At 58.0% G+C, this 25,895-nt stretch overlaps 10 protein-coding genes across 10 annotated transcripts; 3 read left to right on the top strand and 7 right to left on the bottom strand.

Moving 5' to 3' along the window:
- Positions 1 to 23: 23 nt before the first annotated feature.
- On the bottom strand, positions 24 to 6,116 carry IE81DRAFT_326487 (hypothetical protein). The gene is made up of 13 exons (XM_025514830.1): positions 5,698 to 6,116; positions 5,511 to 5,543; positions 5,013 to 5,428; positions 4,606 to 4,937; positions 4,046 to 4,527; positions 3,419 to 3,983; positions 1,996 to 3,343; positions 1,617 to 1,920; positions 1,171 to 1,543; positions 789 to 1,080; positions 558 to 695; positions 447 to 458; positions 24 to 371 (listed from the first exon to the last, which is right to left on the bottom strand). The coding sequence occupies exons 1-13, from the start codon at positions 6,038 to 6,040 to the stop codon at positions 159 to 161; spliced, it is 4,851 nt and encodes a 1,616-aa protein (XP_025366639.1). The 5' UTR covers positions 6,041 to 6,116; the 3' UTR covers positions 24 to 158.
- Positions 6,117 to 6,978: 862 nt separating this feature from the next.
- On the top strand, positions 6,979 to 8,973 carry IE81DRAFT_335595 (hypothetical protein; the record flags this gene model as incomplete). The annotated part of the gene is made up of 6 exons (XM_025515448.1): positions 6,979 to 7,078; positions 7,242 to 7,430; positions 7,509 to 7,915; positions 7,982 to 8,281; positions 8,380 to 8,706; positions 8,737 to 8,973. The coding sequence occupies 6 exons, from the start codon at positions 6,979 to 6,981 to the stop codon at positions 8,971 to 8,973; spliced, it is 1,560 nt and encodes a 519-aa protein (XP_025366640.1).
- Positions 8,974 to 9,811: 838 nt separating this feature from the next.
- IE81DRAFT_24265 (hypothetical protein) lies at positions 9,812 to 12,006 on the bottom strand. The gene is made up of 3 exons (XM_025511240.1): positions 11,503 to 12,006; positions 9,981 to 11,375; positions 9,812 to 9,913 (listed from the first exon to the last, which is right to left on the bottom strand). Exons 1-3 carry the CDS (start codon positions 11,910 to 11,912, stop codon positions 9,892 to 9,894), a joined length of 1,827 nt encoding a protein of 608 aa, XP_025366641.1. The 5' UTR covers positions 11,913 to 12,006; the 3' UTR covers positions 9,812 to 9,891.
- On the bottom strand, positions 12,007 to 12,379 carry IE81DRAFT_24239 (hypothetical protein). Its single transcript, XM_025511237.1, has one exon. It carries the CDS (start codon positions 12,327 to 12,329, stop codon positions 12,102 to 12,104), a length of 228 nt encoding a protein of 75 aa, XP_025366642.1. The 5' UTR covers positions 12,330 to 12,379; the 3' UTR covers positions 12,007 to 12,101.
- Positions 12,380 to 12,861: 482 nt separating this feature from the next.
- On the bottom strand, positions 12,862 to 16,393 carry IE81DRAFT_326489 (hypothetical protein). The gene has a single exon (XM_025514831.1). The coding sequence runs from the start codon at positions 15,893 to 15,895 to the stop codon at positions 12,956 to 12,958; it is 2,940 nt and encodes a 979-aa protein (XP_025366643.1). The 5' UTR covers positions 15,896 to 16,393; the 3' UTR covers positions 12,862 to 12,955.
- On the bottom strand, positions 16,060 to 16,684 carry IE81DRAFT_24332 (hypothetical protein). Its single transcript, XM_025511244.1, has one exon. It carries the CDS (start codon positions 16,549 to 16,551, stop codon positions 16,189 to 16,191), a length of 363 nt encoding a protein of 120 aa, XP_025366644.1. The 5' UTR covers positions 16,552 to 16,684; the 3' UTR covers positions 16,060 to 16,188.
- On the top strand, positions 16,652 to 18,393 carry IE81DRAFT_326490 (hypothetical protein). Its single transcript, XM_025514832.1, has 5 exons — positions 16,652 to 17,118; positions 17,203 to 17,449; positions 17,551 to 17,716; positions 17,808 to 18,286; positions 18,364 to 18,393. Exons 1-4 carry the CDS (start codon positions 16,819 to 16,821, stop codon positions 17,944 to 17,946), a joined length of 852 nt encoding a protein of 283 aa, XP_025366645.1. The 5' UTR covers positions 16,652 to 16,818; the 3' UTR covers positions 17,947 to 18,286; positions 18,364 to 18,393.
- On the bottom strand, positions 18,097 to 21,581 carry IE81DRAFT_326491 (glycoside hydrolase). Its single transcript, XM_025514833.1, has 12 exons — positions 21,097 to 21,581; positions 20,736 to 21,026; positions 20,099 to 20,636; positions 19,986 to 20,036; positions 19,818 to 19,908; positions 19,185 to 19,752; positions 19,051 to 19,107; positions 18,799 to 18,984; positions 18,657 to 18,718; positions 18,496 to 18,585; positions 18,362 to 18,394; positions 18,097 to 18,284 (listed from the first exon to the last, which is right to left on the bottom strand). The coding sequence occupies exons 1-12, from the start codon at positions 21,509 to 21,511 to the stop codon at positions 18,186 to 18,188; spliced, it is 2,481 nt and encodes an 826-aa protein (XP_025366646.1). The 5' UTR covers positions 21,512 to 21,581; the 3' UTR covers positions 18,097 to 18,185.
- A 211-nt stretch (positions 21,582 to 21,792) lies between these two features.
- Positions 21,793 to 23,050, top strand: IE81DRAFT_326495 (thioredoxin-like protein). Its single transcript, XM_025514834.1, has one exon. It carries the CDS (start codon positions 21,885 to 21,887, stop codon positions 22,647 to 22,649), a length of 765 nt encoding a protein of 254 aa, XP_025366647.1. The 5' UTR covers positions 21,793 to 21,884; the 3' UTR covers positions 22,650 to 23,050.
- Positions 22,887 to 24,758, bottom strand: IE81DRAFT_352189 (concanavalin A-like lectin/glucanase; the record flags this gene model as incomplete). Its single annotated transcript, XM_025516630.1, has 3 exons — positions 22,887 to 24,327; positions 24,403 to 24,564; positions 24,645 to 24,758. 3 exons carry the CDS (start codon positions 24,756 to 24,758, stop codon positions 23,182 to 23,184), a joined length of 1,422 nt encoding a protein of 473 aa, XP_025366648.1. The 3' UTR covers positions 22,887 to 23,181.
- Positions 24,759 to 25,895: the final 1,137 nt, after the last annotated feature.

Here is a 25,895-nt window from a genome sequence, read left to right on the forward strand (position 1 = left end):
GCAGGGTACGATCAAGCTGAGCAAAAGACGGCCCATCAACAGACAAATCAGCATCGTCGAGCCACGTCGCATCGCAAATCGCGCTTTTGCATGCTACACCTCATCCCAATACACAGAATTGCGCCCCTCTTACAGACAACGTGAAAAGACGTGCCTCCCTATTCCAACTTCTTTCGAAGAATGTCAGAAATCTCTCTTCTCGGTTTGAGCCATTCCAAAAAGCTAGGAAAATGTCTTCCCTCCGTCGCCTGAGATATGACGCCGGCAGCAGAGACGGTGGTGGAAGCTCTAGAGACGACGGATCTGGCGTCGTCTTGATCGTCCCCTTCGATGGCCCAGTGCGCCTTGTCTAGCAGGTACGATGCGAAGACCTAGAGTGTGGTGAAAAAGAGAGCGTGTAAGATTATTGCGAGAAGGCAGCGTGGTGAGCCGAAGCGCGTTCTCACGATCAGATAGCCCTGCCAAGTCAAGCAGCAGCAGCAGCAGCAGCAGCAGCAGCAGGATTGCGCAATCAGCAAAAGCAAAGACCGCAACGGCGAGCAGACGCCCACACTCACGTAGCGTTGCAAGTAATTGTTGTAGACTTTTGAGAGATGACGATGCTTGATTGTACCCGCGTCGGCATTCTCAGCACGCAGCTTGGCGTCGTAGACCGCCTTGCGGAGGTTTTGCACCTGATCGCACGCGTCAATGGCCTACGAGGCGACGAGAAGATGGAGGGGGGGGGGGGGGGGATGAGCCTGCGTTCATGACGCCTAGCGCTCTCTGCTTGCTCTTCTCCAACGCACCCGATCCGTCAGCTTTTTGGCCATCTTGCCGTGCGAAAGGACGCCGACGAGCTGGAGCACGCTTCGATACTCTCCAGCCAACCAAAGCTCATCCTCCCTATTGTCCATCGCATCTTTGGCGCCATCCATGAGCGACAATTTGTCGCCATCTTGCGATGGCAAATCGCTGCCCTCCTCGGCTCCAGACACCTGACCAAAGAGTGCGCTGGGGAATGTAGAGCCGCTCTCGGCCGCGATGAGATCTTCTGCATAGTGGCTCACGGTCGTGACGAGCACGGCGATGATCAGTCCACTGCGCGTCTCGCGCGTGGTCTCGCGTCAGCAAATTCGCCAGCCTATCCGACGCACGCCGCGGGAGAGAGACACACAAAAACACACTCACGTAGTCGTCCGTCCTCGGCCCATCTGGCAATTGAAAGCCGGACTAGAGTCTGTCCGCAGGGCTAACTGCACGCGGCTTTCCAGCTCCGAAAATACAGCAGGTACGGGAGCCTGTTCGTCCGTAACGGGTATGCGGGCATAATCCACCCGGTAACCTTCCGCCGCCACCGTCTCGTACACTTCTCGAGGCGTCAAGACCTCGGAAGGGGATACGCTGAACCATTGCGGAACGATTTCGAACCTGCCTCCCTCGAGCTCTAGCTCGTCGTGCAGCAGCACCCGTCCATTGTACTTTTCAATCTCTAGCAAAATGTCATCCTTCAGAGATGCTTCCATCGACTCGACCACGTTCACCGTGATGCCCGTCGCTTCGACTGCAGAGCGATAGACCACAGGGTAAGCAAACGCGTTTGAAGGCGCTCTCTCAGCGCACACACACCCACTCACCATTGGTCAAAGGCTGATCGGCAAGCCGAAGAACGTGAGGTCTGCCCTTGATGAACAGGACCGGCTCCTCTCTCAACGAAGAGGCGACAACTCTTTGAGAACCTCCCGGTCCAGCTCCCATATGCTCTAGGCCCTTGCGCAGACCCTCAATCGAGGGCATGCCGTGTCCCCAAGTTCTCAGCTCTGCAGCCGTTGGGGCCGTCGAGACGGGCGTTCGGGGTGGTGTGTCCCCGCTAGCATCCAGTACCAAAGACACGCCTCGAAGGTTGGGGATGCCCTCGATCTGGGAGAGGGCGATTTTGGCCTGAGAAGTGAAGGTGCGATGAACTTCGGTTACTTTGGCTGCTGCTGCAAGCTCCTACACACGTTGCCAACTCACCAAGCCAGGGAACATGTCCGACTTGAGCATCGTGTACGCCGACAGTACACCGCCATTCCTATTCGCGACGACATCCTGCACTTCTTGCTGAAGCGCCATTCCCTCAAAGTTGTCCAACTTTTGCAGTGGCGTCACCGTGTGCATGGCCGCCTTTGCAAATTCGGCGGAAAGCGTCTCCAAGACTGGTTGTCGCTTGATCCAATGCTCAAAGCTGGGCAACGAGTCGAGCGTGTCCGGAATGGAAGCGGACAGGTACGCTTGAAATACGCACAGCTCATAGTAGCGTCTCAGATTGATGATGGAAGACTGCAACAAGGATCTACCCTTTTTGCTCGTCTCTCCTGCCTCCTCGGCCTGCAAGCGAGAGTGCTCGATCGCTTCGCGCAGGTTCACTGCCGTAGCTCCGCCTTGCGCGCACATGTCCACACACTCGTCTACCGTAGCTTTTACTTCCAAACCGTGCGGCACGATGCGCAAAAGAGTATTGATGACGTGGTAGCTGAGCGCCTTGGCTTGCAAGCCAGACACGTCATCCACCTGCGCCTGCGAATCCGCATCTGCTCGTCGCGTCGAGCTCGCTAAAGCATCGTTTCGGCGATGTCGATCGATCCAGCGTTTGATGAGCAGAACAATGACGGCTGCGAGGGTGCCCCTTCCTCTACCAAGCTGGTCATTGAGCACGATTGCCGCATCGCATTCTCGATCCGCCTTGACGACCAGTCTGACAATAGCGTCAAAGTCGGCCAGATCCGGTGGTCTTTCGGCCGTCATGGGTATGCGCCTGTAGGACAGCGTCACTGCACCCGCTTCGTCCCTTTCGAATTGAGCAGCTACACTATCCATGACTTCCTGAAGCGTCTGCACGTCTTCCGCGCGCGTCTCTTCCCATCGGGGAGCCACATCTCCTTCGTCCGTCTCGTGATGCAGCAAAATTTTCCCCTCTCCCAGTTCTAGCTCGGCCAAACAGTCCGTCTTGAGTCTATCTTCCAGCAGCGTCAGACGGTCCCACGATATGCCTGCAAATTCCCTCACGTTTCGCAAGGAAGACCCCTGCTGTCGCAGTACGACCGGCTTGCCATTGATCAGACAGAGCGGTTCCTCTCGCAGATTGAGCCACGTCACCGCCACCGCGCTGCGCGCCCGCGCCTCGCGATCGGGTGCGACTTGGGAAGCAATGGCTCGAAGAATGCCAGCAATACCTTGCGTAGTGGGCTGTCCCGTCACCCAGATGTTCGTCTCGGGTACTCGGCGAAGCAGATTTGCTCCAGGCACGGTCCCCACACCCGCAGCAGCTCTAGACAACAAGACATTGCGCTGCAGAAAATTTCTCCAAACATCTTCTTTCAAGCTGCGTGGTCGTGCGCTAGAGTTGTGAGCTGGGCAACGCGACGGCCGAGCGCGCGCGTAGCAGTCCACTACTCACAGCATGCCTGCACGAAGCACGATTCCTGCTCTGCTCCTGACAATGTGGTCGGCAAACTCGTCTCCAGGTTGTTCAGACGTGCCGGTGGCCGCTCCAACCGCTCGATGCAGGCCAGACTTGCCTCCCATGATTTGACTTTTGGACATTGGCAAGCCCGCGCCTGGTCTGCTAAGTATGCTGAGATCCTGCAAGGGGTCGAAAAGGTAAAGCTGGGCTCCTTTGCTTCTGATCCTGAGGATCGTGTGCCACACCTCCGGTCTCCCTTTCAAGTACGTGCTGAATCGATGCGTGAACGCAGCAGTTTCGCTCCCGCTGCTGTACTCTGCAAAGACGACCAGCGAGACGTACTGCTCCAGCGTTCGCACTGCTCGACCCAGTCGCGCAGCCGCATGATCGCCTCGCACGTGAAGCGCATCTCTTTGGACATCCGCCAAGTCGGCCTTTTTGGGATCATGCTTGGCCACTGCGAAGGCTACTCTTTCCGTCAAGATCTGCTCGCGCAGGTTGACGACTGCGCCGCACGCATCCAGCGTAATGTCCGCCACGCGTTTGCTCTCGATGCCCTCTGCGACGGGGTGACAAGGTATGAGCGACTCCTCTGGATCCGGGAGCGCCCGCTCGACTCACTCTCCAACAGCCCACACAACGACCTGATGATGCCGTAGTCTCCCCTAAATGCTCTCTGGAACGCGTCAAATAGGGAAGGATTGCCTAGCAAAGTGTCTAGAATAGTCCTCGAGTCAAAGCTGCTGCTGCTTCCGACTGTATTTGCAAGCAGCTGCATAAGCCTGAGCAGGGTCTGCGCATACTGGTGTTGAGCCGAAGCTCTCGCCAGCGCATCTCCCATACCCTGGGGTCCGGCATTGGCGGCACCCGCCGAAGGTCTTCTCCCATCCGCTGTCGATCCGTGCGAGTTGGAGTGCGAGCCATACTTGTGCAGCTCGATGCTCAGCGAATCGTAGCCGTGCAGCACCATCATTTGTCTGCGTCGAATGATGACCGCCGTCGCCATCGCCATCGTCGTTCGCACAGCTCCTATGCCGCAATTTGCCACGACCGAGGTGCGCAGCGGATCGAGCTCTTTGAGGATGCGCACGTACGCATCGAGGCTGAGTCCGCAGGAGCGGGGAGTGCTGCGCGTCAGATTATATAGGCGATGAAGCTGCGCTATCGCCACATCGACGCACTAATTATCCTCGATGCTCTGACTGGCAGCAATGGGAATGCGATAATAATCCACTGCCCATCCTTCCGCCTTTGCCTTTTCGTACACTTCCCTCACAGTGTGCACCGTATCAGGCTCTATAGCGACCCACGAAGGCGTCAATCTCTGTTCCTCATCCTCCTCGTGCACCAAGACTAGGCCTCCCCAATTCGAAGCTTCCCTCAGCAGATCTTGCTTCAATCTCGACTCGATCACTTCCAGATTATCGGCTCTCTGAGAAATGCTGTACGTCTGCATCGGACTGTCCAGCTCCCGAAGCACGTATGGTCGATTGGCAATGTAGATGATCGGTTCCTGGTGTCGACGCGGAGAGGCGCATTAGCTAGGTGCTGCTGCAGCCCGACTCGCAGTCTGCGCTTTCTCGCTCACCTCTCGGGTGCAGAACCACACGCATTTGCGCGTTGGCGCTTTTTCTTCTTCTTCAGTTCCACCCGCCTGCCTCGTCGAACTCCTCTCCCTCGCTCTTTGAGCTTCCGCAATTCGTGGATCAGCAGAAGCAGCTCGATGTTCTGCGCTCGTATCCAATGCACGCGCCTGATCAGGCAGCGCGTCCAGTCTAGGACTAGCCGACACCGCCTCATTGCTCCTCTTGCCGTCGCGCTTCACATCCGCACTGCGTGATCGTGCGGCAGCTACACCACCTGCGATCGGTCTGCCTCGCGCGTAGGAAGAGCTTCCAGCAGGTTGACAATTGAGAACGCTCAGCACGCCTCGTAGACCTGCCGAAGTGGGCTGAGCACAGCCGTACACTTCGTCGCAATCAGCTCTTCGAAAGTTGGGTGCGCCTGTGCCAAGCGTGCGAGAGGCGTGACTGGTCAGGAGAAGTGCTCGAGGGGAGCGGCGCGCGCGAGAGAGTAGAAGCCTTACCTTGCAGGTGCAAATCCAGACGCGGACGTTTGGCTGAAGTGTAAAGTGTTGAGCGTCGCAGGAGGTGAGCAAGTGAGCAGTCGAGCAGTCGAGCAGTCGAGCAGTCGAGCAGTCGAGCAGTCCTACAACAGCAAGAGAGCAGCTCCCACGACGCATTCCTTGCCCCAGCACAGCCACACCGACTCACCTCCGCCATCCGCCTTGAGCACCAATCCTCTGGTGAGCACAGTGCCCGATCTGGATCTGACCACATTCGCTTCGCTCGCGTCCCACAGCCTCGAAGCAGGAATCTTCGGCGGAGGAGGCATCATCATCATCGTCATCATCGTCGTCGTCCCCTCTTCCTCAGATCCGGTCCGAGACTCTTGGGTGCTGGTGCTTTTGACATTGGCGGAGGAAGCACTGAGTGAGCGTGATGATGAAGCGGTGCGAGAGCCTGAAGGACGTGAGGGGGCTAGATGAGCGGAGGCGCGAGAGTGGGAGGTGATGTTGATGGCAGGCGGCGGCGATGCGGGGGTGTGAGAAGACATGCTGCTGATCAGCAAGTCGAGAGGGGAGTCACGAGTGCAAAAGAAAGAGAGAGAGAGAGAGAGAGAGAGAGAGAGAGAAAGAGAGAGAGAGAGAGAGAGAGAGAGAGAGAGAGAGAGAGAGAAAGAGAGAGAGAGAAATTGTCATCAGAGTGCGAGGAGTGCGCGGTCAGAGTGGTGAGTCACGAGTGTTGATCTGCTGATGTGCATCAGCAAGGACCGCATCGCATACATGCGCCTACCTCACCTCCTCCCTTCCCGTTCACTTGGCTCGTTCGCTGCGCTTAATTGATTGCGCTGCTGGGAAGATCGTGTCCGAAGTCCCCGTCGGTGCTCATGCGCGCCTGTCCACTTTTAGCGTATATCGGGGGCACGATCACGTGTTGCACAGCCGCCCCGCGTGGCCGCGCGCCAAAAGTGGAGGGGCAAAGGGCGGGCGAGCGAGAGTAGGCGGGCGGGGGGGTTAGCATGTCCCCTCCTCCTCCCCTTCCTTTGCTCTGCTTCACATCCACCACATCGACAGCCACATCGCGAGTGCAATCAAGCATCAAGAGGCAAGAGTGCAGCGTGCAGCGTGCAAGACTGTGGAGGAGCAGATCAATCATCATACATTCCAAAGCGGCCACTATAGGCGGACGCTCCGTTCCACAGGAACTGGCAAAAGAAGTCCTCTGGAGGAAGAGGGAGGCAGCGACGTCGCCCATGCACTCGATCGTCTCGTCGAGGTCAAGATGGCATCCGCAAGCGCGCACATGCACGCGCTGCACGCGCTGCACCACCTGCGATCCATCTCCGCCACTTTCTATCGCGGCGGTGCGTCTCCTTGGGAGTGCAGTGCGGCAATGGTGGCGTATATGCTATGCTCCGCTCACTCTCACCTCTTGTTCCTTCTCAACGTGTCCTTGTACGCTGCTCTGCTCGTCGTCTGCGATGGGAATGTCATGATACCGCACGCAGGTACGAGCAGGGGTCTGATCTTTTCGCCGAGCTCCTTGGCTCGCTTTGATGCGCCTACACGCGATCGCATCATATGCGCCGCTAGTGAGTCATTTCCGGCAGCTCATGGAGCGGTGACTCATATAAACGCTTGCTTTCTCCCCTCTGTCCACACGCAGTGGGTGAGCAGAATTCTCGCGTGGCGTTGCATCGCCGCCCCCGCTCGCTTACCCCGTCTCTCTCTCGTGCTGACATGCCCCAATTTCAGGCTCGCCCGACCCGGATATGCGTCAAATCTCCGGCTTGGGAGGCGGCGCTTCCTCCCTCTCCAAGTGCGCCATAGTCAGTGCACCAGCCGACGATTGGAGCAAGCTGGCGCGCATAGCTGGCCATCCCTTTCCTGGCGTAGCATGGAGCGAGAATTTCGAGATGTCCATGCATGCAGAACGAGGTTGGGGTGAGTCGCGCGGGCTCTTTTGCCTCGCCCCCCCTTGCGCTTGCGATGCATCCTGATACCTCTTTGAGCGCGCTTCAGATTGTGTGTATCGCTTTGGACAGGTACCTATCAACGGAACGCAGATCGATTGGGGCTCTACGTGCGGCAATCTGGTAGCCGCCGTAGCAGACTATCATCTGTCCAGCGCGATTGGTTCGTCGCAGATCTCGGCTTCGCTGCCGCCATCCTCCCAAGTCGAAGCCGGCGATACAACCTCGGCAGTATTGAGGATATTGGCTCATGATACAGGCAAGGTCGTCAAGGCTAGAGTACCTGTCTATTGGGAAGAAGAGATTGAGAGGTGGATGCCTTGTACCGAGGGAGAGGCCAGCATCGCTGGAGTTCCGGGAACAGGCCCGGCCATCGTCATCGAGAGCCCCCTGGAGAGCGACGTGCTTCCAACTGGCCGGCCAGTAGACTCGATCAAGATCGATGAAAGTGAGACAGTGAGTGTGAGGTTGCGTTCGCATTGCGTATCTCCTCTAGTCTCAGATCCTGGTCCCCCGTCACAGAAAGTCACAGTGACAGATACAGGCCTTCCGACCATCTTTGTGGATGCTCGAGATCTGCGCATTCCTCTAGATCAGCTAGTGGACCACCCATCGGTACTCGAAACCGACGGCGAGCTGATGCGTCGCCTAGAAAAGATCCGTTACGAAGCGAGTCAACTCTCAGCTAGCTTGAGCTCTAAATTTTCTCCACCTGCGCCCAAAATCTGTCTCGTGCATCCCAAAGCCGCCTACAAGACCACGGGAGGTCAAAGCATCGAAGCGTCGGAGATGGATGTGCTCATCAGAGCCTTGAGCAATGGTGTGAGTAGTACGCGCGCGCGCTCTCGCTTCAGCCTTGCGGAGGATGCGGCAAGTAACGCGCCCGTTCCTGACGCGCCCGTTCCTGCCGCGTTCCACAGCAAGTCCACCGAACCGTCCCCGCGACGACGCTGAGCGCGGCCACGGCAGCTCTGTGCTACGATGACTCTGTCATCTCGCGCGCATTTCGAGCCAGCGGAGGACAGATCAGTCCTTCTTCCTCGCAAGCGACCCGCACCGCTTCTCCCCCGAGCACGTCCACATCTTTGCACTCTCCCGACATCATCTCTCTAACGGTGGGTCAACCAGCAGGTCTATCTACCGCCTCTGCCAAGAGATCTGCGTCGCGCTCAAATCAAAAAAGGTCCGAACCGACGGCGATCGTGATGACCCGAACAGCTAGGAGGATCATGCAAGGAAACATTCTCGTGCCTGCAGGAACAGCCAAACCGTTCAAGGGCTGGCACAATTTCATGCCTCCGACGCCACGCCAGCATTTGTGCGAGACGCCTTTTGAGGAGGAGGGAGCGGATGGGAATGATGCGTCGGATGGGCAAGATGCGCAAGCAGAGCCCAAGACAGAGCAAAAGAGAGAATTGCAAATGAGACGATGGTTTGGCAGTTCCGTCTCGCCTGAACGAGGAGACTTGGACTTAGAAGTTCGCGAAGAAGACGGCGTGTCGAAGATCGCGTGACCCATCATCCATCTGCGGAGAGGGGGCTTGCATCGCTCAAATCGCTCGAGCAACACTCTCCCGCGCACACGTACCATCATTCACGCTCAGCAATGCATGCACTCGCAATTTCTCTTCCATTGCACATCCAAACGAAGGCGGACCTCGAAAGGAACCTGGAAAGAGACCGCCTCGTCTCGCTTCCCCCTTCTCTGCTCCCCTCTCATCCACCAACATCCCTCTCCACCACATCCGGCGGAGGCAGTCCAGCCTTTCTCTCCCTCCTCCCAACCTCTTCCCACACTTCCCACTGCTTCGCATACTTTTCCTTTTTCCTCACCTCCTCTTGCCTCTTTGCAGCTTCCTCCTTCTTCCTCTTTCCCCTCTCCAGCTCCCTCTTGCGCGCAGCTTCGGCCGCTTCCTGTCGAGCCACTTCGCGGTCCAAGGATGCTCTTCGAGCCAAAAACTTGCGATCGGCCGAGGTGAGCGCGTTAGGCTTGTCGGAATTAGAGGAGCCCAAGCGCGACAAGAGACCTTTGGTCGGTCTGGCGGCACCGTTGTTGGACTTGGAAGAGGCCTTCTTGAAAGATTCTTCCCGAGAAGCTCCTTCCCGAGAAGCTCCTTCCCGAGAAGCTAGTTCTTCCCCCCAACCTTGTGGACTTGCGGACCCCGACGCTTGCGCATCGACGTACCGGTCAAACGGGGCCACTGCTGGAGTAGTGCCGCCACCGCCGCCGCCGCCGCCGCCTGTCTGCGAGCTGCGTGCCCCGTTGGAGTAGCTGCGGGATCGCGCATCGCTGGGTCTGCCATAACTTGCGCTACCAAGACTCGCGCTGGTGCCAGTGCTAGGTCTGCCTCCTCCCATGGAAGGCCTCGACGACTTGTGCTTGCGCAGAGGCGACGCTGGCGCTTCATTCACTCTCGACGCCGGCGCCTCATTCACCCTCTCCGCTTCATGCTCCTCCGACAAGGCCAAAGCGAGCGCCGCATCGTTGGCGAGCTGCTCGTCGATCTCCTGCTGCGTTCGCTCCGGCTTTGCATGTACCAGATTGTATCCATGCGACTCTGCAGAAGGAGAGTCGGTCGACACGGGTGTAGGAGGCAGCTTGTCTTTGGAGGCAGCCGCCGGCATGGACGAGGGCCCAGCGACGTCGCCATCGCGCTGTGCGGTTTGCGTTCGCGCCAACGCAGCTCGGCGATCCGCAGCATCAGCAGCAGCTTTGGATCTGGCATCGCGCTCATTCTCCAAGATCGGTGGAGAAGCGAGAGGAGGTGGAGCACCGGGAGTAGCAGCGCTTCCCACATCCTGCTGATCATACGATCCTTTTCGCTTGCCTCTTCCTCGCTCAGCTGCAAGGGCCGCTGCGTTTTCCCGCGAACTCTGCGCCAGAGGCGTGGCAGTCTGCACTTCGTCCTGTCCCTCTACTCCACCGAGTCTTTGCTGTTCAGACGTGCGATCGCCAATTTTCGAAGATGAAGCCGTAGGTCTGACCTCTCCGCCCGCCGCGGTGAAACTAGCAAAGTGCTTGACGTTGCCATAATCTGCATTCTGAATAGACTGCGAGACCGGTTCTGCTGGTGTGTTTCCAAATCGGCCCTGCACGCCTGGACCAATGACCAATGCTGTGGACGGCATCGCCAAAGGAGGCGAGGGGGCAGCGAGGGAAGGACTCGCAGAGCCCCCGTTGGGTGCTGCTGCTGCTGCTGCTGCTGCGCCCTTGCCCGGTTCGTCTGAAGTGTTGCGCCGCCTATGCGCCGGAATGACGGCTGCTGCTCCAGAGCCAGTCGCTGGAAAGAAGGACGTGGCTGGGGAGCCAGTTGAGCCGAAAGATGTGCTGCGAAAGTGTTGTTGATGCGGAGGCGAGGAGACGACACCGACTTCTGGAGTGGAAGCTAGGACGTTGCCGCGCGAGCTAGGTCTTCGCAAGGGTCGTGGAGCCGCCGCGCTGCTCTCTGCGGGTGGCGGAGAGATGGGAGGCGGCTTGTATGCGCCAGGTTTTGGCATTCCATTGATACCAGCGCTAGCGCGTCTAGACGGTCCGAGCCTGCGCGGATTCGCTTCTGGTGCGCTGAGCCCATTGGCGCCCGTTACGCCCAAATGCTGACCATTGGCCGGCGCATCCCTATTCGCTCCCGACACTCCTCCGTATATGCCATTCTGCATGGCGGCTTGTTGAGTGGTCATGACGCGCACGCCCCTAGCAGCATCCCTGTATACGTACTGATGGAAATTGGCGTTGGGCTGACCAGCGACCGAGGAGCTGTGGGAGGATGGCTCGCGAGGCGCTGCTTCCGAGTATGGAGGCGGCGCTGAGAGCGTCCCAGCTCTGGTCAAGCTCCCTGGTGGCAGACCAAAGGTATGTCCGCTGGGAACTGGAGGTAGTTTGAGAGATGCCAGGGTATGAGGGGCTTTGATGCGCACTCTGGGCGGCGAGAGAGAGAGAGGGAGAGGGGGTGGGGGGGGGGGGGGGGTAATGTCCATTGTGAGCTGCGTGCGTGCGCGTGCGTGCGCGTGCGTGCGTGCTACTGCGCTGCGACCACTCGACTCACAAGACCTCATCGCCTTCCTCGAGCAGACCGCAATCATGATGATCCTCCAACACAAAGCCAACGATTTCCTGATCCATCTCTCGAGCACGTTCGCTGTTCCTCGTCTCTGGCGCAATGACTGCATTCTGTCTAAGCTCTAGCAGCACCATCTCCCTCCTCCATCCCTCCAACACCTCCATCTTGAGCCTTTCCGAAGCGGAGACGAAGAGAGGTGTGGAAGAGGTTGCGGATGCTGGATTGGTTCGCAGGGTGAGGATGGAGAGGATGGAGAGTTTGAATGCGGAAATCGAGTCGCTGGCCGAGGGTATGGGATGCGGGATGCTGAAGCTGGGCAAGGGCGCTATGCTCCTGACTCTCAGCAATGGCAGACTGCCACCGCCTGGCGGCGCGGATGCCGGTCCGGACGCCATCTCGTCTTCGCTGCGCGCTCACGACGAATGACGGTCAGCCTACGGCGCACAAGGTGTATACGGACGTCTTCCTGTAGGGCTATCCAGTTGCCGCACGTAGCTTTGCGAGAGCCGGTCGGTCGCGATGATGGCTGTGTGGGCGCATACACGCAGCGCGCGCGGCCGGATGTGATGGATCGATCGTACCTCTCAAGCGCGATCTCCGCCAAGCCAAGCGATCATTCGCACCTGCGATCGTGGTAGAGTCACGAGTGTGTCGAGACTCGACTTACGACTCACGACTCGACTGGGAATGCAGGGCTCTCCTTCGTGATTGACGCGAGACCATCCAAGGCCCGCCCGCGGCGGTCTGGATCTGCAAAGAGCCGCGCGCCGGGCATCCATCTTACACAGCAAAAGCACGCACCATGCATGCATGCATATGCATCGTGAATGTTGTGTGGCGCGAAGCGATCGAGCGAGAGCGGATCACAAGTGCCGAGAGCATTGGCCGCCGCAATAACGAGATCGTGCAGGCGCTGCTGCTGCACGCGCGCTGCGTGCTCATCACTCACGACTTGAATCTCGCGCACGCAGCGCACGCGTACGCATCAGCATGCAGCTTCTGTCATGCGTGCCGCGCGCGCTCAGCATGGATGGACCCTTGCGCGCCCCAACGTCGTTCTCATTTGCTTGCGCTGCTTCTCTGCTACTGCTGCTGGGCTGCGGTGTGCATGCATGCATGCATGCACAGTGTCAGTGATTCACGGCCGGCCCACCGTACGCACCGCACCGCACGCACCACTCGACAGATCGCACTTGTGATCGCGTCAATCGTCAAACATGTACGGGTACGGTTTGGGCCACATTGCAAAAAATGTTCAATCTCGACAGCCATCACTTTACGAGTCGCCGGCCATCGCTGGCCAACATACTTGGGGGTCAGTCAGAGCGACAGACAGACAGTGATGGAGCGAATAAGATGCATGATTGATTGCATGGACACATCGATCACGCATGTCCGGGTCTGCAAAAAGTGCGCAACTTTGCCTTGCGTGCCGTGCCTACTTTCGCGGAATCCCGCGCGCACCACCAGCGCCCGACTGTTCCATCTTGGCCACTTCCACCCCACCTTGCCTCGTCTCCTCCAAAAATCTCCTCAGCACATCGGTAGCCGCAAGCAGAGATTTGCTGACTCTGATGATGCCGCCAGCAGCATCGTTGCCCATTTGCATGTTTGCGAATCTCAAAGACTCGTTCGTAAGGAAGGCCAATTGTCCCTCGCTTGCGGCCCTGAAAATGTGTCCCACGACGAATGGGATTTCTCCGTCATTGTCGATCCATTTGGCACCAAGCTTGCTGGAAAAGTAGTCGTTCACTCGCACCTTGACGCGACGCAGGTACTCGAGACATCGCAGATGCATCGAAATGTAGTCGAAGCGGATGCTCTGCGTTTCCGAGACCAAGCCTGCTTCCAGCACAGTCAATAGCTGCACGATGGAGTATTTCGCATCTTGATGTTTGCGCTGTCTACGCAGCCTCTTCATCTCCGCATTCACAGCCGTCTTCTTCGTCGACTTGCCCTTGACCTTTGTCTGCGCTTCCTCCCTCAACTTGAGATCGCACAACAACTTTTCGACGGAATGGATATCCATCTCCGTGTGAGCCTGCTGGTGGCTCCTGTACTTTTTTTGGAACATGAGGAGCATCACGGAGTGATCCTCGAGAGCTTTGGGTCGATACTTTGCCACGTTTTCGTTTGCTCCGACCAGGCGCAGGACGTCTTGCTGCGTGATCCTGCCAGAGAGGCAACGTCTGTACGCCTCGATGGAGTCTGGTGGGTAGCCTCGGCAAAGCATAAAGGAGCACTGAGAATCGATGATGCTCTTCGGAATCGGGCCTGCAAAAATGTCGCGCGCGCCGTGCATATCCATGATCAGATCCACGTCTGGCCACTCTATCTGTTCCGTCACGTTTTGCGAGGCTTCCGAGTGTCGACATGCCGTGACCAGATGCACGGTGTAGAAGATGCTGGCCCAGGTGTTGGAAAGGGCAAATCCGATAGCTTGATACTCGAGCTGCAATCTAAAAAGGAGCACGCCGCAAAAGAGCGGATGGCGAGGAAGCAGCAAGCTGTCGTAATCCTGCACTCGACGACCTAGATGTTTTGCCGCGTCTTTGCGCAGCGTGGTCAGCAAATCGTCCTTGTGCCAACGATCGGCGCGCTTCACAAAGTCGCTAATGAGCTCTTCGTTTGTGGAGGCCCAGTCACGAGGATGCCTGCCACCCTCGACTGCCGATCGCTGCTTGATCGTCTTGGACATGTGACCTGCTGCGCTTCGTAGTTGCTCTAGAGCGGTCTTGGACGCCTTGCCCAAAGTCCAATTGATATCCGCGACGACTTGGGAGAAGAAGACGAGAAGCAAGCTCACTCTTCGCGATCTCTGCAGCCGATCCATCTCGATGCCCGTTTCGTCCACCCTGAAATCGTTCATGTCCGAATTTGCCCGTTGAAATTGCTGCAAAACTTCCGGCGGCGTTCCTGGAGGCAGCATCGAGGCAAAGGTGAGGTCCATGCTCACCACCATCAAGAACTCTGGAAGCGTCTCGGAGATCAAAATGTGAAGCTGCTGACATCTCTTCGAGAAGCTCCAAGCCTCTGGGTTCTGCGTAGGCTGGTAGGTGCCAAAGTAGCCTGGCCTGTACATTGGCGGTCCGCTGCTATCGATCGTCTGCGCTATGCCTCGCAGAATCTGCGTGTTGGGTAGGAAAAGGTGTTCAAGCGCGTCGCGAACGGAACGAGCCGCGTGCTCTAGCGACGCATCCCCAAACGCCGGAATATCGAAGCGCAGTTGATTTGGCGGAGCGATCTCGAGCTGACGGAAAATGTACAGGGCGTGCATGACGTCGGTCCAATCGGAGTAGAACGCATGGACCTTTTGCATGACCTCGTCGTGAGGTTTTCGCAGCAGCTCCAATGCCGTGTTGCTCGTGATCGCAGCTGTCATGAGATCGATCTTGCCCTCTCGGTGATCTACCCACAGTTGCTTGATGTATGCGCGCACCTCGTGAAGGTCGTCGAAAAAGTTGAGCAAAAGCAAGAGCGCATAAGCGCGGTCTTGTTGCACTTCAAAGAAGGCGTTTGCTGCTGGATCTTTGTCTCCTTGAGCGGAGCTAGGCGGTAGCTCGACGTCAGGTACGTCTATCGGGTGCATGTCCTCTAGATCGCTCAGAGGAGCAAAGGCATTCGAAGACGTTGCTGACGCGCTCGGAGCAGTCTCGACGCGCGTCCTAGCCGCAAGTGCAGCTTTTTGTGCTGCACGATCCCGCGCAAAAATCTCGCCGACATGGTCGAGCACCGCGATGAAGTAAAAGTGACCTTTGCGCTTGTACGACGCATCGTCTGCCGAGTCGCGCAAGAATTGCGTCCTCCTATGGCTGCATCGCTTCACCAAATCCTTGACTTGCTGCGGAATCTCTACACCCTTGTCCACCAGATGCTTTGCGATTTCGGTATATTGCGACGTCTTGAGGAGGAATCTGCCTTGCCAGCGCGTTGTCGTGTCGTTCCCTGCGCGCTCGTCTGCGGTCTGCTGCGCATGTGGCTGCTTGTTGAGACTCGAGCGTTCGAGCAAGCCCAGACCCGCAACGGATGCATCGCTGGTAGTCGATGTGCTTTTCGAGACCTGCTTCGCAGCAGGCGTCTTCTCGGCCAATCGTGCCAGCTTGCCCAGCGGAAAGTCATGCCGGATAGCCTCTCGACCGAGCCAATTGGCAATCTCTTGCGTGTCCCGCTTGTACTGCTCGTATCGGGTGCGTATAAACGCTGGTTCGGTCATTTTTGCGTGAGTCATAAGTGTGATTGGATGATGTGTGCCGGGATGGCCCGACTTGGTGAGAGAAGCCGCGCGAAGCCGCGCGAAGCTCTTCGCTGGGATGTCCCCCCCCGGTGATGATCGTGATGGACGTGGCGATGCCTGCTCAGAGCCTGGCCAGAGAGTCATCCTTTGGTCGCACCTGACGAGGACCCGCGTCTGCATGGCAAATGAATGGCATCGCAGCAGCAAAAGCTTGTGCGACAGTCACGCAGTCACGCTAAAAGGCGTTTGGTGGTCCGCACTTTGGGCAGACTTGTGCATCACGAGGCTCGAGCTGCAAGACTCGTGCCTGCGCAATCACTCACGACGACTTTTTCGAGTCGCATGGTGCTGATCATGCCGAGGATGAGGGTGTGACACACGGCCCGTCCGGGACTGCGCACATGTAGGTACGGTACACGCTTTTCGCGGTGCCACCCTCACGACTCATGCGGACCGGTGGCTCGTGCTCGGATGTCCTCCATGCACATCCATCCGCGCGGCAGTCTCGACTTCTTGGATCGAGCCTTGAGTGCGCGCGCACACGCCATTGTGATTCTTCCTTGACGTTGACCGCGCCACGTTTGGTGGCCGCTTGATGCATCCGATTCGCCTTGAGATGATTGTGGAAAGCTGAGAGTGCGATTCATACACTCGCGCCCAACTTCGCTACAATCGTGAGTCGCGAGAGCATATCGCAGCAGCAGCAGAGAGACCAGCCAGTGCGTGCGTGGTTCCTCGGACGCTCGTGCACGCTGATCACGTGATGAGTAGCGCGTCTGACCTCCTGAACTCGCAGCCATGCAGGCACGAGCGTGGGTGCTGCGTGCACGGGCGGCGGTCGGCAGGCAGGCAGGCAGGCAAGGCAACCACTTGCCTCTTTTGCCCCTTTGGCCATCGACACTCGCGACTCGCGACTCGCGACTCGCGACTCTTGACTCCACCTTCACAGCCACGAGGACGACGACGAGGACAACAACAACGAGAACGAGGAGCAGTCAGCGTACATTCGTGATTTCACGATCAGCCCCATCATTCCACATCCGCTTTCCCCCACATCGCATACAATCATGAAAGCCGCTTCCCTGGTGCCGCGCATGATGCTGAGCGCACCGAGCGCCCTGCTGATCCTGCTGATGGTGATCAGCACAGCATCAGCCAACTTCATCGACACTTCTCCCATGCTGCTCTTCTCCTCTCGTCACGCCACACTGCTCGACCCGCAGCTGCACTCTGCTTCTCGCGCTGGACCAGCTGCTGATCCGCGCGAGATCGCTAGGGCGCTCACTAGCGACAAGGCAGCTCTTTGTGGGACTGCTGAGCAGGGACAGAAGAAGGTGGAGAACGTGGTGCTGATCGAAATCGAGGATGTGAGTAGATGCGCGCGCGCGTCGCCCTTTCCCTTGGGCCCCGCTCCGCTAACACTCCGTGCGCGCCCCTGCTTGCTCGACCAGTTCACGCACTCTACGCTCTCCAGCCTCTCTTCCTCCCACGTGCTCAGACGACGAGCTCTATCCGCGCCTTTTCAACTGACGTTCCAGCACGTCTCTGCATCTCCGGGCAACGCAGCGCGAGAGTTGGCAAGGCAGATCAACAAGGCTTGTTCTTCCCAGACGCTGCTGCAAAAATTGACAGGAGGCAACAAAGCTCCGAGTCGAGTGTTGCGCGTCGTGCTGCCTCAGCGCCTTCTCGAGCAAGAAGGTCAGTGGTGGCGTGGGCGTCGCTTCGCTTCTGTGTGCATGCCGTCGTGAGCCTCGGTCACACCTGACATTCTCCATAACCGCACCGCAACTGCATCCCAGACTTGCTCGCTCAGCACCTCGAGCAGTACTCGGACGATCTGATCATCATCACCTCTGCACCTTCTCTTCCTCGCGTATCAAAGCGCGCCTTGAAGGGCGACGACGATGAGGATGGATCGAGCGACCTCGACCGCGGTATATTCCACAAGTACCAATTCTTTTCCAGGTGAGTTCTGGACGCGCGCCCAGAGGGTCGCTGACGATTTCCCTCGCAACATGTTCCGCTGACACGCATCCGCGCTCCGACTGTTTTGCAGTGGACTGCTGTTGGCGCTCCTGATCACCTTTATCATCCTCATCCCCATCGCCTACTTTACAATCAACCTGCTGGCGAGCATCGAATCGCCAGAACCTCGACCTGCCAAGGACTCCGCCAGCAGCAAAAAGAACAATTGAGTAGGGGGGGGGCAAGCGGGCGGCGAAGAGGAGGGTCCAAGGGGGCGTTGCATCCGGGCGTTGCATCTCGTGCGGTGCGCTTTAGCAGCTGGCATGTATCGCACACACGCATTGCACACACGCATCGCACACACGCATCGCACACACGCTTTTCGGCAATGCGCATCGTTCAAAAGCGGGCGTACGCGACGCGACGACGACGACGACGATGTTGCTGCAAGGGGGGGTGCAGTCACTCTTTAGTATATCTCGGCCATCATGAGCGCCGCCAGGCTCGTCCAGCCAGTGAACGGTTTGTTCTTTCGGCCTTGTCCTTCGCTCTCTGGATGCGTAGAGTACTGTTCGGGCGCCGCGGGGGAAAACGTGTAAGGAATCAGCATCGAGCAAATCTTTGGGGGTAAAAGATTGAACGCACCTGTTCCCACGCGAAACCGGTGCGCTTGTACTCCTACGGGCGCACAGACAAGAGAGGTAATCAGCAATGCGTGCGTCGCTTAGATCTGGGTTCGATAAGAGAAGGGGGGGGGGGGGGGGGGGGGGGACCCGCACCTGGTACACATTGTCCACAAATGTCCTTCTGAGCTCCTCGTACAGCTTCCCGCAGCGCATTTGGTGCGGACCAGGCAGCGCAGCGTACTTCTACAGTGGTGGGGGAGTGCAGCGAGGTGTGAGGGATGACGGTGCGCCGTAGGGGCAAGAGGACTACGCACCTTGTGCAACGCTCCCAAGGCGAGATAGTTCATGGGTGCCCAAGAGGGAGAGCGCCAGTAGTCTGACGGAGAAGAGCGCAGAGAATGAGTCTGTAAATCGAAGCAGAGCACAAAAAGTTGTCGCGCGCGCGCGCGCGCTCACCCTCGTCTTTGCCGAACAAGACGTCCTGCTTGCTCAGACTTCGGATGCCCGCTTTGCTCCACAGATGCGCTGGATCTTCGATCATGTCGAGTATAGACTTCAAGTGCGGGCTGTCTGTCGGTAGCAAGCCGAGCAAGAATGGAAAGAGGGAGACGTAGCCCCGATGACAAACGTGAAAGGAGGTGTCTGATGGAGGAGGAGGTCAACGATGGGTTCGACCAGACCTCGTCGCGTCGCGTCGCGTCGACTCACCACCTTCGTCCACCGCAGCATCGCAATACAGCTGGTCTTTTTCGCTCCAGTGCAGATCTAAACGCGGAGCGCGTCGCGCATCATCAGAAAAGCAGATCTGCGACGATTCCGCGCACCCGCGCACCCACACTCACCTTCGAGGTTCTCTAGTACGCCCTTGTAATGCTCCTCGTACTCTGTTGCGTCTACTTCCTCTCCAGTCGCCTTTGCAATCTTTTGCATCGTCTGCGCAAAGAAGCCCATCCAGCTGATCAGGTCCAAGTGCAGCTCGCCAGAATGAGGCGTTTGCGCGCGCGGATAATCGTCCAGGCCCGAAGTCAGCACGTGAGTCTTGGTTCTGCCTCTCCACCTGTAGGCTTCTCGAGATCTCGCCGTCCTGTCCCACTGCTCAATCTCTCCACGTTGTGTTCTCCTGAACCATTGATAGTGCGTCCGCAGCTTGGGATATATGCGCGCGAGAAAAGAGCGGGCGAGATCCGGGTCGTTGAGGTGCCTTTCGGAGAAGGAGGAGCGCGAGCGCGAGCCAAAGACTTGCTGAGGCGATGCGTCGCCACCAAAAGAAGCGTCGAACGCGACGTCTCCGGCAGCACCTTGACCCTGCTGTTGCGCAGCCATGAGACGATCAATGTACATGCCCAAAGCCATCGTCAAGGTTGGCGGGTTGGCATACAGAGGGTATTGCGTCTGAAATTCGCGCGGCACCTTTGTATGCGCGAGAAAAGAGGTCAGCAATCCAGATCGCAAGTGCGTTGCGCGATGACACGCACCCGCTTGCGGGCTTCATCACCCAGGATCTGTTCGCGAGCAACCCAGCCATCGTCGTCGATGAGATCGATCCAAGACTCTAGAATCTCGAGGCTGCAAAGAAAGCGCAAGCTTACTGTGAGCAGTTGCGCTGACGCGGCGACGCGGCGACGCAGCGTCCAACCTCTCACCTCAGGTCATTATCCCAGACTCCGATGTGCGCCAGATGAAAGCCTTCATCCCTGCAGGCGGCGCAAAAGTCTGAGCAAAGCATCAGCAGCAGGCGACCGCACCCTACGCTCACCAGTAGAAGCCTCGCGGAAAGAAGCTCCTGCTAGGCGTTGCGCTAAAGAGCTGCATCTCTTCCGTTAGACGCGGATCCGGTTCAGTAGTGGCGAGCTCATCAAAGTCCATCGCTCCTGTTCCGGTACTCTCATCCCACGGGTGCTTGAAGCTCCTGTCCACCACGCCCGCTCCGGCCCAATATCCGATGCCTCCTATCAAGCCGCTCGTCAGTTCCTTTGCGAATCGGACACGAGCAGAGTCGTAGCCTTTTGCTGCGAGCCCGAGCACGCCATCGAAGCGCTCGTCGTACGCTTCCCGACTCGCAGATAGAGCAGCTGTGAGCTCCTTGCCACTCAGAGATTTTTCGGCGCCGTTTGTGGTAAAGTAGACATCGAACGAAAAGGCGCCTTGGAACCCGCGCGCAAAGGCCACCGCATTGGTCGAGCTGGCCAGCTCGTTGGGTAGAGCGAGCAGATGAGCCGGCGGAGGGACATTCTCGTGACCAACTTCTTGCAAGTGCGATCTGATCGTATCCTGATTCGCTCGATCGATCATGGCTAGGGGGGGGGGAGCGCGCGTGCGAGGTAAGTCGAGTCGAGTCGAGCCTGGGATGAGCGGGTGAGCGGCATCGCAGCACCGACGGGGCGCCGACTCACTCTGCGTATCCCAAGTCTGATCCACCTTTTCGCCTAGGAAACTCCACGCCTGCTCGGCCGGCTCCTCTGCATCTGCCGGCTGATTTCTGACCTCTGCAGATTCTCGCACTCCCAGAGTCCACTTGCCTATGCGAGCATCCGCGTGCGTGCTCGTCACGAACGGTTCGTGCTGCGACGTCGCGGGATGCGCCGGCAGTCCACCAATGTCGTTTGCTGCGTCCTCATCAAAGGTGGCCTCCAATTCGGTGCGCGATGAGATGTGCAGGTAGCTCATCACCAAGCAGGGTCGCGCTGCGTGACAGATGCGCATACTGGTGCTGAGCCGAAGCTCTCGCCAGCGCATACACTCGTGCTCACTCACCAGCGTCGATGGGCTCACCGCTGATCCTGGCGGTCCAGCCGTGCAAAACTCTGATCCACTCTATCTGCAGCCTGACATTCACCTTGTTATCCACGATCCACTCTTTACCGTATCCTCGTCCATCGTGATGGGTCCAGCCGTACGATTGAATGTCATCACCGCCTTGTCCAGCTTCGAAGCGGGTGTTTGAAAAGGTATTGTAGTCTTGCAGGCCGTGCCACGAAAAGGCAAAGAGGGGAGAGTCGGGCAGTCGAGCGCGCACGCCAAAGTATAGACCTGGTCGATAGGTGCCCCACAGCGACGAGTCTGCCTGGGTGTCGTTGTGATCCGATGAGGCAATCGATTCGCTGAAGATGCTGGCCCAGATCAACAGCGAGAGCGAGAGCGAGGTCAGCATCAGGCTCAGACGTCGCATGATTGGCGCCTGTGAGTCGGTGTGCGCAAGGATGAGCTCGCGAGTGTAGAGCGCGTGCGGGTGCGGTGTGAGAGAGCAACGGTGAACGTCGGTCGAGGCGCTGTTGCAACAGCCGAACGCTGCTTGCCGAAACACGAAGACGCGCCGGCGGCTGATCCGTGCGTTCCAGCAGCATCACGTGATGCGCCAAAGGCAAGCTCCGTGTCCACGCGGAGAGCACGCCATGCAAGAGAAGCAGCGCGATGTGTGTGGTGCTCCACGCATGCTTTACACGATACCATTGCACAGATCCCGTCCTTTTCTTATGATCTAAGCATCCACGACTCGCACCCGCCGACCGCCGCATACATTCACATTCGCGCGCTTTTCGATCATGTCCGCGTCTACGACAGCGGCCGCCGGCGCCTCTTCCACCGACACGCTGACGCTGTACAGCTGGCCAGAGTCGGGCAACAGCTACAAGGTGCGTCTCTTGCTAGCGCTTCTGGGCGTACCGCATACTGTCAAGAATCTCGATTTCCTCAGTCAAGAGCAGCAGAGCGATTGGTTCCGATCCATCAATCCCAAAGCCGAAGTCCCGACGCTGGTCCACAATCAGACCACCTTGACCGATTCATCTTCCATTCTGGCCTACATTGCCGCTACGTACGACGACTCGGGCAGGCGTGGGACAGGACCATCATCCTATTACGGGCAAGATTTGCTGGAACAAGTCAAGATCATCGAGTGGCTCGCTTTCGCCAACGGATGGGTGCAGCACGGCGTCTTTACCGCTAGGGCCATCCTCTCGTACGGCGGGCCATACAATGGTCTGGGCCAAAACACGTCCGACGATGCGTTGCTGCAGGTGCGTCTAGCAGACGCCAAAGTGCGCGCGCACAAGTCGCTAGCCATCATCGACGGAGAACTGGCCAAGGGCGATGGTTGGCTCGTGGGCTACAGACCCACCATTGCGGACATTTCGAATTTCGTCTATATTGCCCTTGCTCCCATGGGGGATGTATCTCTGCAGGCTTATCCTAGCGTTTTGGCCTGGATAGCGGCGATCAAGAAGCTGCCCGGTTTCATTTCCATCCCTGGTCTGGACGATCCCTTGGTCAGACGGAGAGGCACGCGGTTTGAAGCCGTTACAGAGTGAGGCGAGGCGAGGCTGTGCAAGGGGCAGTGTCGTTGTGCTTCCACTTTGGAGGCGCACAGAAAAGGTGTGCTACCATCGCGGGCCGGCCCGAGCCAGGAGGCTCGATCTTGCACGCCATGCTTGGGAGGGGGAAAGGGACATTCTACGCGTTCATGAGCGTGATGGCCGGTCTGTTTACGTGCCAAGAGTCGATATTTCGTGGAGCACGCTTGCGCATAAAGTCGAGCGACGACCGCGTTCACAGTGGTCGGCAACGGCAACCGAGAAGACAAGATGCGCACCCAGGTCCAGGCTGTTTCTATGTTACGGCGCTTGCACCGTTGGTAAAGGCGACCTAACACGTCGGTTCGCGCTGTAAGTCTCGGAAGAGTCGTGGACTCGCTACAACAATCGAATTCAAGGTTCTTCTAGATCGGCATTGGATTGCAGAAACGAGCGACGAGACAAGTATGTGGTAAAGACGTGACAAGAAGATCAATCAGAAGAGCAAAGAGTCAGAGAGCGCGGACGGCGACGATGGCGATGGCGATGATCAAGAGGTGCATTTGCCGAGCTGCCACATCTTAACATAGTCGACGACCATGCCGCGCTGGCTCGGGTCGGAGGGCCAAGTGGGGAGCCATGTGTTCCTCTGAGCCCAAAAGTCGGATCTGGCCTTGGTGACGTTGTTGCTGTTGGACCAGGGCTTGCTAATGTCTCCATCCTCAAAGTACCCGTTGGTTCCTCCAGCTGCTACGTTGAGGATGAGGTAAAAGTCTTGGTCGAAAGGAGCTGCAGCTTTGTTGCTCGAGCCTCCCCACGGTGAGACGATGGCCGTTCCGTTGTCCGAAAAGCGTGGAAAGCCACCAAGCTCGTAGCGGTCGACTTTGAACTTGGAGATGAAAAAGGGCCTGGAGGGCACTTCTCTCCACACGGTGATGCCTTCCTCGTCCCACTCCATACCAAACGTGTAGAACTTTTGGTTGAAAAAGTTTCGGTAGACGCGATCAATGTCGTGGGTGAGCCGGTAGCCATCAAAGTAGGAAAAGGGCCCCCAGTGCAAGGTGGAGCTGACGACGTTGGCGAGCTCTTGTGATCTCTTGGTCGGAAGGTTGCCCTTGGACTCTACGATGTCGATCTCGCCAGATTTGGGCCACGGTCCGTAGACTTCATCGCGAGGCATCATCCAGATGGCGGGCCAGAGCCAGTCACCCGTCGGCATGCGTGCGCGCACCTCGACTTTACCGTACTTGATGCTCTTTGTTCCTTTGGTGGTCAGTCGAGCACTTTGGACGGGCGGAATGATGATTCCTTCGGTCAAGTTGCTTGCGACGGAACAGCTGACGGGATCGCTGGTGTTTGCGGCGGTACAAGTGCCCGTGGTGGTCAAGTTGAGCTGGTAGCCGTTCATGATGGCAGCCTCGCCGATGCTGTCAGCAGTCAGGGTGGGAACGATGTAGAGCATGCCGTCCTTGGTGTAGGAATTGTTGGCCGAGTCGGTTGTCCAGTCGAATTGGCTGTTGCCGAAACCTCCGGTCTCTTGCTCATGCTTCCAAATGGTGGTGTCTAGAGGTCCGTCGAAGTTGTCTTCGAGTACGAGACAGTAGTCGTGCTTCTTGATGCCCAGGTAGCCGGTCACAATCAAGGCGGCAGCACCGACGAGTCCGACCAGTACAGGGACCAAGCAAGCAATGAGGTTCTGCGCGTGCGAGAATAGCGCGGGTGGGTCAGCTTGCGTAGCAGGAGCACACCCGCAACCCCGCGAATCACTTACCTTGCGAGCCTGTTGCTTGCCAAGCTTGGTTTCGCATCTCAGCAGGTGCTCGCGTTCACGATCAGGATCAATGAGTCGCGATTTAAAAGGGGCGCGCTGAGACGCTGCGCTGAAGTTGGGCGCGGGCGCGCTGCCGGACAGAAAGTTGAACGATGGAGTGGGCTGCGTGAGTGAAAAGAGGGTCGGTCAGTAAGATCAAGTGCAACCCGCTGACATTCTTCTGGTCCCGCGCGCGCACTCACCGATGCTCCGTACCAAGCAGGCCTTCCAAGCGGAGCGCGGAACGAGGAAGGCGAAGAGGGAAGAGGAGACACGTCGTCCTTTTCGACTTGATGAAGGTCACGATCGTCGGTCATCGTAAAGAGATAGGGGTGAGGTGAATGTGCGAACGTCTTTGTGGTGAGTAGGTCAGCTCGTGTCGATGTCAGTGGAGCAAGAATAAACGGAGATGCCAAGCGATCGTATCTATATTTGAGGCCGCCATCAGCACATCCAGTGATCGGCGGCGACGCGCGCTCTCGTTCGATCACTGCACATCTCTTGAGGACTCGGCAAGGGGCTGGCTAGCCAAAATTCCGCCTACTTCGCTGCGAAGAATCCGATTCAGGAGTCGAGTCGAGACCCCCATCGTCCCGTCCAGTCCTTGATCGGCAGCTCGAGCTAACGGGATCCACATTCATCTCTCTGCACTCCGAGCTCCTGGCGCATCTCTCTGCAGTCCGAGCCCCTCTGGCGCCACGATGAAGCACGACGTGGCAATGCAAAAAGCATATTGGAGAGGGCTAGCCTCGAATACGATGTCCCGAGGGTGGTCTCCCGATGGAGATTCCCGTGTGAGGATGGCTGTCCTTCGAGCATCTCATCCCGCCATGGTGGCTTTCGGACCTGTCAGCGTGCTCGACTCCTCGATAAGAGCGCGCGCGCGCACCTCCCCCTCGCGCGAAGCAGCAGAATGGCGGACGGTGAGGAAAGGGACGACGGCGCGCGCGTCTGAGTCTGAAATTTCCGCGGCGGGTGGAAAGCAAGGTGTGTTCGCTGCGTTCAACAAGCGAGTGCCGACGGACCGGTTCCTCTTGGCTGACACGGGATGGAGACGCGCACGCGGTTCCAGCACGATAACGTACGCGACATTCGTGAATTCACGAGTCGATGTTCAGGTACCGCGCAGGGGCATCCGTATTGATCGCACGCGCGATTTTTGGAGAGGAGTCCTCGACCGCGTGCACTACCACTACTCACGACTACTCACGACTGCTTTCGCATCGACCGCGCGCCTCCCCGATACCGGAGAATTTGCCAAGATGCGCAAGCCTCGATCGCCTTTCGCGCGTGTCTCTCCCCGAGTCTCCTGCATGCATGCGCGACGCGGACACTTTGCGGCCTCTCAGAAGGTTTCACAGTCACAATTGTCGTTTGTTTGCAGCGGCTTGCGGCGTGAGACACCACAGTCGTGAGTCACGCTTCGAGATAGCGCGCGCGTGTTTGCCAGAACC

The sequence above is a fragment of the Ceraceosorus guamensis genome, assembly GCF_003144195.1.
Source record: "Ceraceosorus guamensis strain MCA 4658 unplaced genomic scaffold IE81scaffold_114, whole genome shotgun sequence".
Lineage (NCBI taxonomy): Eukaryota > Fungi > Basidiomycota > Exobasidiomycetes > Ceraceosorales > Ceraceosoraceae > Ceraceosorus > Ceraceosorus guamensis.